Raw genomic sequence first — 12964 nt, 5'->3', positions numbered from 1 at the left:
CAAACACACACTGTTGAAGAACTGTGCCTTTTTTTTTTTTTTTTTTTTTAAGTATACCTGTAGCTGAAGCAGAATCGCTCATGGTAAACAGTCTGTTACTGACACCAGAAGAAGCTCGTCAGGACCACACTAAGAAAAAAAAGACAAGATTACCAGTAAAAGCTATTACAGAGAAGCAGAAAAAAACTTAATATAAAAGCTAAATTACTCCTGTAATTTAACCTTCCCAACAACACCCTCCTTGTATACACTGGGAACTTATTTTTCAGGAAAAAAAAAAAAAAGCCAAACACATAACTTTTCACCCATCTCAAGAAGTAAGCAAGTTCAGCTGTTGCACTTACTTACATTTATCCCACTACAGTTTACATTTTAAAATTTCAAGAATAATGCTTAAGAATGCTTATGAAAAGAAATGAGCTGGTTGCAGGCCCTGGGTCTGCAACACAGCATTGTTTTCCACATACGAGCAAACAAACAGCCATATAGGTAAAGTCAGCATTTCTGACTGGACACAGGGCAAAACTAATTCAAGACATACTTAAATATACCTATGGCAGTTTAAAAAAACCCCACAAACTGATCCTTGTCCTAACAATTTGATGGTAGGTCCTATGTATTCAGAAAAAAATTGTACTGAAAATTGAAGTATATACTTTGACAATACTGGCAATTTGAAGTTCTAACTACTAACAGAGAGGAGTTTGAGTACAATGGGTTCTCATTTAGAAATCAGCACCTAGCTGCCTGTAAAGCCTGTTTACTCATTAAGACTGCTGTAGTATTCCAGCTGAGCCTCAGCTTCAAAATGCCAATGAGAAACAAGATACCACAACACCTCTGAAAGGCAGTTAAGGTTCCTGAATTTTTCACCATACTCTTCTATAAAAGCATTTTAATTAAAAAGTTGAGACTGAGGGAGTGATTCTGCAAGATGGAATAAACTGATACAAACAACTCCTTACCACTTCGGGAGAAAAGGAGGTTCCTGTTGCCCTTGGTTCAGTATCCTCACCTGCTCATTGGAATGAACTGTTTATCTTGCACCAGCCCAGTGAAAAAGAGTATTTCCATGAGATGAATCAATTCTCCAACCTGCCAGCACTCTATGCTAAGGTACATTAGCTAATCAGCTGAAAGAGTGCCAAAATCCACTGCAAAGAAAGGGGAGCTGAGACCAAGAACGGCAGCAGCAAGCCATCATGCTGGTTTGTACTGGCTGCAAAAGTACTGCTCAGGGTACTGCTAATAAGCAAAAAATTATTACTGATCTTGCATGTTAATTATACTGCAGTGTCAGTGCAAATACCAGGGTATTGCACCAGAAGAGCATATTTTGATTGTAAAATGTGTATCTTTCTATTTAAACCAAAGCAGATATATCTGCAGATGGAGAGTAGTAGAAAATATTAAGAATGATCTTTTATTACACCAGCCCTTCCTTTTACTTACTGGAGGGTAGGAAGAAAAACCACTACTAATGTAACTCCAGCTGTTTTTGTTTTAACTTAGCATTTATTCAACAGAAGAAATCTCTGCATTTTTCGAGATGGCTGTGAGAAAACACAGTGTTTTAACACATCCAACTCTGGCAGCAGCAACTTTTAACACTTTTCTGATTTCATTATAAACCTCAGCCCCAAATACATCTATTATTATTATTTTGAACAATAAGTTAACTTCAAGGATTTAGCCTGTATTCTTACAATTTTATATTTAATTTTATAAACAATTATATTTTAAAAAACCCATAACAGATATTTTCAGAAAAAAAATATTTTCCAACCTCTTCCATGTTTAACAAACACACAAAGAAGCACAATTCAGACAGCTGCAGTGCTCTGTGCTACAACTCTCTGTACAACTGGCGTAAATCCATATAACTGAAACCGTAGCTCATTGCAGCACACAAAGAACTGCTCCAGGATGAAGGACTAAACCAGCTTCAACAGAAAGCAGAAAGATGGTAGCACAAAATTACAACCCTCAATCATGACATGTGCCTGTACTTGCAATGATACATCATTCAATCACTATTCCCTAAGAACGCTACCTAGATTTTGCTTTTATGCTGACAACCATTAACCTGTTAATATAACAGCCAAAACATAATAAAACTCTCTTAAACTCCAAGCTCATTCCCTAGTCAACCGTTCTACTTGATCTAATAAAAGACAAGCAAAGCTTTGGTTTTCTTATACTACATTTCAAATGTATAACTGTCTTCATATCTTCACCCCAACACAAGGAGTATTTTAAAGTGAACATACTTTTAACAATAAAACATCAGATTAAACAAGACGCTGTAGAATAACTGGCTGACATAGGCTTCCTAAGTCTAGAACCCTGATTACAAAATTTAAGTTTATTACAATCTGGAGATTTTGGTAAACTTTTTGTTATCATTTGAATGCTCCATTGAAACACTATTCCAACTTTTACCTTTTGATATAAATACTACAGTATATACCTATCCATACAATTACAGCACATTTATTTACTGTACCATGCCCCTTGGAAGGATGTGGTTGGTATAAGAGAACTGGTAGGAATGCCACTGCTTTTGCAGGTGGCCAACCAAACTATTTCTGAAGTACAAGAATACTATAAAGATGCTTTTCATCATCTCCTTATTCAGCCAGCAAGATAACTGGCAAGCCTTTTCAATCACTGACTGAAAACAAGAACAAACCACATTATAGAAGAATGCAAAGATAAATTGACACCACAGCAGTTCTCTTGCAAGTTGACATACAAAATGCATGTTTTGGATATTCTGGATTAGTGAAAAAGGTTACATGTACTTCTTCAGTATCTTCACAACTCTGTTCATACAGAATCCACGAAGAAATGACAATTCAAGTTCATGAAGTCCGTTTGTTCAATCTCTTTCTTTCACAGTGAGAAATGAAAGAGTTATTATTTAAATACTTTGTAATATCAAGCATTTAATGTGGTGGCAAAGATCTGCTACTGGTAAATGGTTGGCAAGGCCTTGGATGTTGAAAAAGTCCACACAAGAAGGGAGTGTGCCCTAGATAGTATCTTACAAAAATCTTTATACAGAGCCTAGAGAAACCTACCATGCCCCTACTCTGTCTCTGTACACAAGTTTTCCACTAGCTACTTCCTAGTTATTTGCTATTAGGTCCAGCGCAGGAAACTGTCAAAAGAGCAGCCTAATCTGTCTACAAAGCAACCTTGACAAGCACTCCTTTCAGCAGGGATGTGAGTTTACACTGCCGCGGTACCATCACTACTACTTCGGTGTCCACAGCACAGCAGTAGCTACTCAACCCCAGCGAGCCACCTGCACCAATCCCCTGCGAGCCCACACAGGCAAAAAGGAAGATGCAGGCAGGACAAGCAAGCATGCTACCTAACCCTTCCCTGGCAACCACTTCTTCCAGCACAAAGCTACATTCACAGAAAGCAGCACCATCCTTCTGTTTCAATGTCAGAAGGACTGCACCAATCATACAGTAAATATTCCTGTGATATATATCTGTGAGAAATAAGGTAGATGGGATTGTTCGACACCAGACAGCTACCAACCCAAGGCTGCAACACCCTTCTATATTCCTGCACTCATTCTATCATTCCAAACACATTAGTGATCTCTTAACAATAAGACTGCTTTTTCTTAAACCGTAAGACTTTACACTTCTCCTATTTTACAGCAACATTTTTGCCTTTGTTTGGGATTATTGAGCGGTAAGGATTATTAGGGGAAATTTCAAAATCACATATTTGCATTGAAAATAAACTGACCTTACAAAAATAAAGCCTGCCATTTCACTAAGTTGAAACAGAAGGAAACTAGAGGCAACAATCACAAATAAGCAAGCCTCCTTTCCTCCGCTATCAAGACCCCTTCCAAACACTGGCTCAAGCTGCTGATCACCAGCCACCCTAGAAGCACATTGTTTTAGCCCCGATAGCTACTCTCCCAGAGGCTCAAACACTCAGTGGTCTGCTCACAACATAGCCTGCTCTGCTGCCGCTGTTGTCAACTACGGAAACTCCCTCCTACACTGGTAACAAGATACTGTACACTTTCAAGGAATCATGCAACAGTAATTAAAAGGTTAAGAGAAAAACATTATGTACTTTGCATTTATGCTGGATACAGGGGAAGAACATCTTCCTCTTGAAGTTGCAAAATATGCAAAAGCAACCTTGAGCATGTGATTATCAAGAGCTGTCAAATTAGTGTGACAAGTAAAGTTTTTTAATGAACATAAAATGTGCCTTTTCATTCTTAAAATGAGAAATATGTTCACTTCGTATGAGGGATTTAAGCTCATCTGAAAGGACACTTTGAATGTTCTAGAGGCCAAGCAGGCATCATGACACATAAGCAGAGATTCCTCTGAAACTCTGCATCAAGAAGATGACCGCTTTTCTTCATGGTATCATCGCTCATTTACAATTTCCAAATATGGGAGCCCCTGGTGGTGAAGTGGTTAAATCACAGCACTGTGAACGCTGAGACCCAGATTCGAGTCCTGGTCAGGGCCCCTCCCCGGGCAGATGGAGCTCGTTAGCTGCCACCGTCCAAGCTCGCTTGGCCCCGGCAGATGAACCTCAGGATTAAAGGGTGGGCTCAGTTCCGCACACACTGTGTCTCACCTAAAAAATCCAATGCGCAGGCTGGAAGGTGTAAAAACCTTCCCCGGTTCTTCGTTCGCGAAGAGACTGGCCATTACAATTTCCAACAACATTATTTTCTGACAGTATAAATACAAAATTTGATAAGCAATTGAATATGGGAACACATCTGTAAATAAACACCATACAGAACCAAGTCCTCTACAGCGAGAAGGTGCTTGGCTTTAAACTCAAGGGTTTTTTGCTTCAAGTTACAAATGTATCTGTATGATGCCATATTGTGTATAGTTTTGCATCATTACATGCTTTACTATGCACAAGTCATGTTTCAAACATCCAGTAACCCAAATGAAGAACCAGTAAACTGTCTCTCTTGAATTTAGTCAGAAGAAAACTTACATAGCCCTATAATATGAAAGCACCATAACTAGACAATCTGGTTTATAATTTGTTATTATTAATGGTTAAAATTGAGAAAGAAACACCTGAGAAAAACTGAACAACCAATACAGTAACAGCAAACCCAGGAAGGGATATAACAAAAGAAGTAAAAAGTGAGTGTGAAAGGCTATGAAAGAGATCCATCCATTTAAACCAACTGCTAAGAGATCTGCAACAACATTGTATTTAAAAATATGGAAGGATAAAATAACAATATTAGATATTTTTTCAAAGGTAAATAGCCTAAAGGAAGAAAGAAAAACATTGTGATAAAAGTAAAAACGTGATGAGATACGGATTACTTTCTTTCCTTTTGCAAAGGAAATAGTTTATTATGCACAGTGTGGAGAAAAAAAAAAACAACACAACAACTAGCTGCTCACAATAGCAATCAATAAAATTTGTGCAAAATTTCTTTAGGAAACATTCCTTATACAATTCATTTTTAAGTCTAATTCCTTCTGAAAACAGAAAAAATCAGAAACAGAATTCCAGAATGCAGGGTTTATCAGCAGCTCTACCTTGTAGCATGGAAGAACATTTACATTTGTTACTTTGATTTCTATTGCTGTGTAGAACTAAATATACATATCTTAGTTTAAGAAAATAACATTCAATTCTCAACTGATCAAGCATGAAACTACTTTTCTAGCTTGCAAATTTTCAGAACCTTACAAATAGTTTAAAAAAAATGTTCCTATGACACTCTGAAGACACATGTTCTTGTGCTTTTTTTTTGCTTTTTGACTATTTAATTTTCAGCTTCACATTTAAACCTTTCCCTCACTAGAGTGAAAACTAGAATTTTTATGTTTTTTGAAAGGAAGATTCATATGCAGAAACAATCACATAACTCTAGGATTAAGAACTCTAAGGATTGCACACTTGAAGTCAAGAGGTTGGAAAGTAATAATAGTCTGGTTTATAATGTTTATCACATAAATTAAGTATGACTTGAATAAGCTCTTGTCCTAACAGACGGAAGATTTGTACCAAGATAACACTAGAGTATAACATTTCTATTCACAACTTGAATTTTCAACTACTATTCAATGTTTTCTAGGAGAGCAGTGTTGTATGCAAGAAAAACAAGGTCACACCTATGATTCCCACAGTTCTTGTCCTTTTTGTCTTATCACTGTTTTGCTTCCTCCCTGCTTCACTAGCAGTGTTCCTTATCAGTTTCTTACTGTATGACATTTTCTCATGCAGTGGGTCTGCGTTCTTCAGCCCAAAGCTGTTCCGTCTTTTGGAACAATTAATAAATAAACTAGCCCTTGTAACAATCATCCTTTAGAATAAATCTTTAGTATTAATACACTAGTTATATAAATGAGTGCATAGTCATAATCTCAGACTGCCTGGAGACTCAGGAGACAGCACAGCATTAATATACCCCTGTATCCAGAAAGCCTGCATCTTTTGTTGAACTAAATGCTTCATCTTTTCAGTATCGATGGACAAGTTCTTCTCCCCTCTAATTCCTTCACATAAATATTACACCAGCCACACAACATGAACTTTTCCCTTGTTTTATTTCACTGTAACACATCCTTTAACAGCCTTTGTTTCTTCCAGCTCTCAATGGAACACACAACTTATTGGTGAAGTCATGATTTTCCCTGATCAAAGTATAATGTGAAGTGATTTAACAGTAACCCTAAAGTCTTTTTACTGTTAAGTTACTTAGTAAACAAAAATTATATAGAAACAGTCTTCTAAGACAGACTTTCACACCAGTAACAATTAACTCAGTTTTTGGAAGCAGCATCTGCTTTTAATCTTCAGTGATCACAGTGGGAACCTGGAACTGCATACAATGCCACTTTAGCTCATGCAGCGAGTAGATCTGTAAGACTTGATGACAGATAGAGTTTGTACTCATTTTCTGAAACTGACCAGTTTTATAAGGAGAGCAAGTTTTTCTGTACCTCAACCAGGTTTTATTACACAGAAAAAAGTTTTCTAGCACTAACAGAAAACAAACTAAAACCAAGCAGATCACCTACTTGTGAGTCCAGGAAGTTTCCTCCAAAGAAACTAAGTTTTGCAGCTTCCACCGCATCCAAGGTCTTACAGTGTGTACTGGATAACTTCACAGTAATGATTTCTTTTTCCAACATCACTTTGAAATCATTACAGATTTCAAACTGTTTGCGTTTTGGGAAAGAACAGGTAACTGAGACGATGGGGAAGGAACAAATGTGAAGCTAGAGCAGTTTTCCTGGTAACACAAGATCAGAACAAACAGCTTGTCTGTATACATGGAACAAGAATGACAAATCAGAGACTGGAAAATAGAAAAAGGTATACTGATAAATTAAAAAAGAGTAAGAAAATTAACGCAGTAATAGAGGGTAGTTAAATAAGAAAATGAACCACCAAATAACCTATAGAAATGGAACCAGAAAGAAAATCTAATCAAACTTTTTGTGAAAATCCACAAAACCAGGAAGACGAAGAAGGCCTAACAAAACCAAGAGGGATTATGTGCAATTTATGAATTAAACTAAGCCACCTGTTAATGTTACAACTCAATAAAATACTTGGATGCTATATTAATTTAATTTGGAGTAGTCTTTGGGGTCCCTGTGTCAACATGCATTTCAAGCTGACTGCCAAACAGTATTGTTAGTGTTTCTAGCCTAGAAAATATTTTAGCAAAAGGATGAAGGCATATAGGATCATAGAATTATTTATGTTGGAAAAGACCTTTAGGATATGAGAGTCTATATCTCAAAAAGGGTTGAAGCATAATTTATACACTGAAATGAAGTCTTTGAAGTATGTTGTCACTCTGAACAAGTGCAAAAACGTGCTTTGAATTCTCACTTCAAAAATGTTTATTCTCTCTTCCAGAGTATTGCAGACTGAGAAGCACCTAGTAAGCAAGAATCAAAAGCTGGAGCAATACTGTCAATGAAATCCCTGCAAGGCAGATCAGATTAGCAGAGGCCTGTTCTTCATTACATGTGGAAATACACATCCTTCTCCCTTGCCACTTCAGATGTAGCTACCATGCGACCTACAGACCAGGAAAGGGTTATCAGTCCCTGGGTTTGCCATATGGCCTGGCCCCACCCACAGCAGATGACGTGGTAAGATTTGATTTCTGCCTATATTGGAGCAGTTTTTTGGATCATCCTTATTCCTGTGATTAATGCACACCACCTTCCAAGAAATAGTAATATTTCATTTAAATGGGAAGATCCTAATAGAGCATACTGACCCCACCACACACTTTTGGTTTTGTGTGAAGCATGCACACTTCCACGCAGTGTACACATGCAAACATTATTCTGGTTCCTTTGCTTCTGCTATTTACTTGGAGAAAGAATGATCTGTCTTCTCCTTGAGTTACATGCCACTGTAATACACCATGTCTTTTAATGAATAAGAATGGCAACAAGTTAAATTACTTGTAGTTCAGTGTGATTAAGGAAGTTAATTGCAAGGATAAAGATAACGGTTAGATATTTGAATCATATGAGCATTCATTCAATTGGCTTTCACAGGAAATTTAGGGTGTGGTTTTCTGGTCATTCTAAGCTGATCTAAGGCTTCATTGAGCAAAGGCAGCCCTGTTACTCCTCACCTTTGTGTTTTCACACACTGCAGCTCCTGCTGCAGTGACTAACAACTGTGAGGCAGCATGCTACCAGAATAATTTGATTTACCATGCAGTTCACACATGGCAGTTGCTACACTTACAAGGGAGGTGCAGAAATGTGCTGTCGAGGATGGTGCTGCTCTTCTGGCAACAGACTTGAGTTTGAACAACTTCAGTCAACAGGGAAGCAGCAAGAGCAGGGAAGAGTGGCATCAACAGGATCAACAGCCAAAATACTTGTTTACCTTTTAACAGTGTCAGAAACGTTGCCTCTAACTCCAAGGTGAAACTCACGTTCACAGACCTGAAAAGATAGGCACAATTTTCACATGCTGAAATGAAAAAAGAAAAAAAACAGTCTCAAATGTATCCATCCATAAAAAAACATGCAGCACAAAATGAAACTAAAAGTACAAATTATAAACAATGGTCAAAAGCAGGAAAATCAAAGCAAGAGTGCAATCACATACAACAGTTAATGAGTGCAAAAGAAAATAATTAAGAACTGTACCTTGAAACAGCAGCTGTAGGCATAATTTTATTACATAACTAACTCTCATCCTCATGTTTTGATGCAATATTATCTTTAATGGGGATATCCTTTAAAAGAAGGTTGACACAGACAAAAAGTTGTGCTTATCACTTACCACCTCCTGAGTGCTTCAGCTAGCACAGGATTAGTTCAGTAGAAAACCTGACAAATACTCCCTCGCAAGGACCTCGCAAGGCATACTCAACTACTTATCTCCCCTGACAGGGTACCCAAAGCAGACACATTTTCTTGACTACACACCAAATCAAAACACCATAATTCGACAACTGCTAGGGAGACTATGAGATTGATTTGTATTTTGCTACTCTCATGTTTCTGACTGTGAAAGATGATTCCCATTTTTGATAATATCAGATAGTAGTAGTAAACAGGTTTGGTAAGTGAACAGTAAGCTCATAATGAGGGATAACCTCATTCACAGTAGGCCTGTATTAGATATTTTTCACAAGCACATAACTCAGAGTGGGTTAGCAACAGGTATCTATGAAGCAACTACAGGAAAAAGTAAGCTATGTAATTCTACTCTACAAAGAATATAAATCTGAAAAAGGCTTCTGAGCCAGAAACTTATGGATACTAATGTGGAAGTGGTTCATGACTTTAAGAAAAGCTTGAGCATCATTTTCCACAATTCCAAAGCCTTGTTAAACTAGATTTAATGTGGTACTGGAATGACTGAATCTAACTCACGAATATAAATTCAGCTGTTGTTTTTACTGTTGTTGCTGATTTTCCTCTCTTTCTAACCTGCAAGGAAGCCACTAACCTCAGTTACAGAAAAACATACATCTATCTGGTCTGCTTTTGATAGTAAAAAAAATACAGTTCATACCTTTACTGGTTTCATTGAATTTTATCAGTTTAAAGTGACTTGTATTTTCCTTACTGCAAATGCAATAAGCTTAAATAAAGAGCCAATTTCTTTGCCGTAAAGCAGTGAAATTCTCCCATCTTTCTACAGAATCTTTCTGATCCAAATAAAAATGGTTTCTGTGTGTCTACCTGTATGTATTCTTACCCTCACTAAATATAAGTTTTGGATCTAAATTAGCCTCAGCATTCCAAAGAAAGAAATTAATCCCTGTATTTCATTTTTGTATTAGCGCTAAGGAAATGTAATTTTCCTTCTTTTACTCTTTTTTCTTAAATACCCTCAAAAATAAGAAATCACAAGCTGCTTTCTGAAAAATTTTAACTTGTTTTACTTTAATTTTATAAGGGCAGTTTTAACTGACCCCAGTCTTAACAGCTTGAATTTTTAACTAATAGTTTGGAGACTACCCAATGAATTTCAATTCTCAGAGAGTATTTAGCATTTTCTAACAATAAAAGAATACCCACAAACTACTCCGAAACCCCAGGTCTTCCTGAAGTGTCACAGGGAGCATTTAATATCTCAGAGCATAATTAAGCTTGCAGTTATCCTAGACCACCTGTATTTTTACTGAAACATATAAGAGGCTCTACTTCAGAAAATTTCTTAAAATGCATCCCTCTTTAAATGCCCATAGTAGTCTTCTTACCCCCTGAGTAGCAATTTTATTAGGACGGACCTACTTCGTGATGTTGGATTTGTGCAGTTTAAGAACTACATATATTTTACCTGTACTATTTCTACTCGAAACAGAATGAATGTCAACATTAGAGTATCTTTATTAGTATCTTGGGGTAGTACATCAAGATACCTCCTTTTCCCTCCCTTCTCAACTGAAACAGTAAAACATTTATGAAAATTAAAAACAAATAAACAAACAAAAACCCCAAACCCTTTGGAAAAGAAATTCATCACACGAGTTGTATGAGACCACAGGAAGAACTATACACCCTCATTAGATAGCAATTCCACAATCTAAGAGAAAAGAAATAATTGTATTCTCAAACAGAATAAAAGAAAAACAAAATTGCATGTTCCTCATAAGCACATTTGACAGAATAATAAAAAAAAATTCTCACTCCAGTGAGAAATCTTAATTTTCTTTTGAAATATTCCAAAAAGCATTTTCAAAGGAAATGTGAAAAAATGCTGATAACAGCAAAATTACTCAGTACATTTTTTAAATTAAGCTCATCAAAAAGATACTTCTTAGGAGTATTTGCTTTTTGACTAATTAGCATTTATACAAGATTGTTCTTGTCAACCTGTCTCCCTACAAAAGCCTCCAGTACAACAGAGTTAAAAAATGTCAGAAATTTTTTGAATAGCCAGGAAAAAAAAAAAAAAAAGAAGTCATATTGACTTCTGCTTCAGAATTTCTAGATTTCAAGAACAGCTAAGATTTTACATGTCACTGACATACAGGATGAAGTTAAGTTAGTGTAACAGCTGCATCTACACGTGAAGTCGTCAGTGAACATTTCCCTTTTCCCATATGCATACTGTTATCATGAAAAAAAACAAAAGAAACAGTAAAGTACTCCACTGACATTAGGCTTGGTTAGTTTCCTGGGATAGCTGAATTTCCCACCACGGTCAGGCTTCCTAGGCCTTGGATTTTGAAATATCAACAGGCAAAGGAAAAAAATACCAGTAACGGCATTTTCACTTAAAAAGTAGTGAGGGGAACTGTCAGTATACATAATGAACTTGGGCTTATTACTTAGTTTCAAGATATAAAACTTTATCAAGACACATGACAGATAGTCAGCGTACATCACGCTACCCCAGAAAAGGGAGCACAATACTTCAGACTTGCTAAAAATATTTTTATCTTTTGAGGATGACATGCTGTATAAACTTCATCCCTGTAACAACTTGCTGCGTGCTTAAAGCCCTCAGCGCTGCCTACAAAAATGCGTTTAGGGTTACCTGAATAACCATTCTGATTATTGATTAACCCTGCAGGATAGATGTCAGTCAGTTCGCTTCCACATATGCACTTCCACCAGACACCAGGGGTAAGGCAGAGAAAGCAGCACTCCCACGTTTTCCCTGCCACAGACACTACCCCTGGACTTGAGGCACAAAACTTCGGTTACCACGCGAAACAGCGAATATCCGAGAACTCGCCGCGACCCTCGCCCAGCGCCAGGAGCGCTGGGCGCCAGGGGGCTTTCTGCCACCTCGGCAGGGGTAACCCTTTGGCACAGACGGGGACCCGGCCAAGGCAGCCCCCGGGCGGCGGCCGCTGGGGGACTGCAGGGTGAGGGCGGCGCCGGCCCCGCATCCCGGCGCTTCCCAGCGCTTCCCGCCGCATCCCGGCCCGCAGCCAGGCGCGGCGGGGGAGAGCCAGCCCCGAGCGTGGGGGGAAACGCGGAGCGAGCCCGCCCGCGGTGGGAGCAAAAGAAAGGAGAAGAAAGAGAAAGGAAAAGGAAGGGAGACCCGCACGTCCCGACTACCGCGAAGTTCCCCGCGGAAGCGCCTGGCCCCTCTGCCCCAGGTTGGCGACGTCTGCCGGCTTCCTCCTTCCTCCGCAAGAACCTGGCGGAGCAGCCCTCGGGAATATCCCCACCCCAAGCCCGGCCCCTCCGAAACCCGTCCTCTCTCCGACACCCACCTTTCCACTCTCCCCGGTCCCTTCGACGGGGGCGGAGGGGACCTCCCCCAGCCCCTCTCTCCGCACCCTGGGGGCTCCGAGGAAGAAGGAGCCGGGATGTGCCGGCCTCCCGCCCCGCCCCGAGCGGCACCGGGTGACGCCGCGGGGGGCTCGGGGCCGGCGCCCTCCGCCGGTCCGGCCTCCTCCGCCGGTCCGGCCCCCGGGGCGGGACGGCCCTGCCCGGCTGGGGGGGGCGGGGCGGCCACTGGGCGGGGG

At 39.2% G+C, this 12964-nt stretch overlaps 1 protein-coding gene across 5 annotated transcripts in view; it reads right to left on the bottom strand.

Moving 5' to 3' along the window:
• Nucleotides 1–12719, bottom strand: part of PTBP3 (polypyrimidine tract binding protein 3) — a 54621-nt gene extending 41902 nt beyond the window's left edge. Inside the window, exons 1-3 of one of the 5 annotated variants that reach the window (XM_027908916.1) lie at nt 12710–12719; nt 8764–8966; nt 58–129 (exon numbers count right to left, since the gene is read on the bottom strand). In XM_027908916.1, the coding sequence (XP_027764717.1) occupies nt 58–82 (25 nt within the window). In that variant the 5' untranslated portion in view covers nt 83–129; nt 8764–8966; nt 12710–12719. Of the gene's footprint in view, nt 1–57; nt 130–8763; nt 8995–12534; nt 12643–12709 lie in introns of those variants that run through there. The other 4 variants (XM_027908830.1, XM_027908993.1, XM_027908682.1 and 1 more) reach the window with 4 other exon arrangements.
• Nucleotides 12720–12964: the final 245 nt, after the last annotated feature.

Source organism: Empidonax traillii, unplaced genomic scaffold (assembly GCF_003031625.1).
Source record: "Empidonax traillii isolate 1590-97213 ecotype Southwest subspecies unplaced genomic scaffold, ASM303162v1 scaffold3:size4013460, whole genome shotgun sequence".
Taxonomy (NCBI): Eukaryota; Metazoa; Chordata; class Aves; order Passeriformes; family Tyrannidae; genus Empidonax; species Empidonax traillii.
The sequence above is the reverse complement of the archived record's forward strand: the minus strand, read 5'-3'. Positions and strand labels throughout refer to the sequence as shown.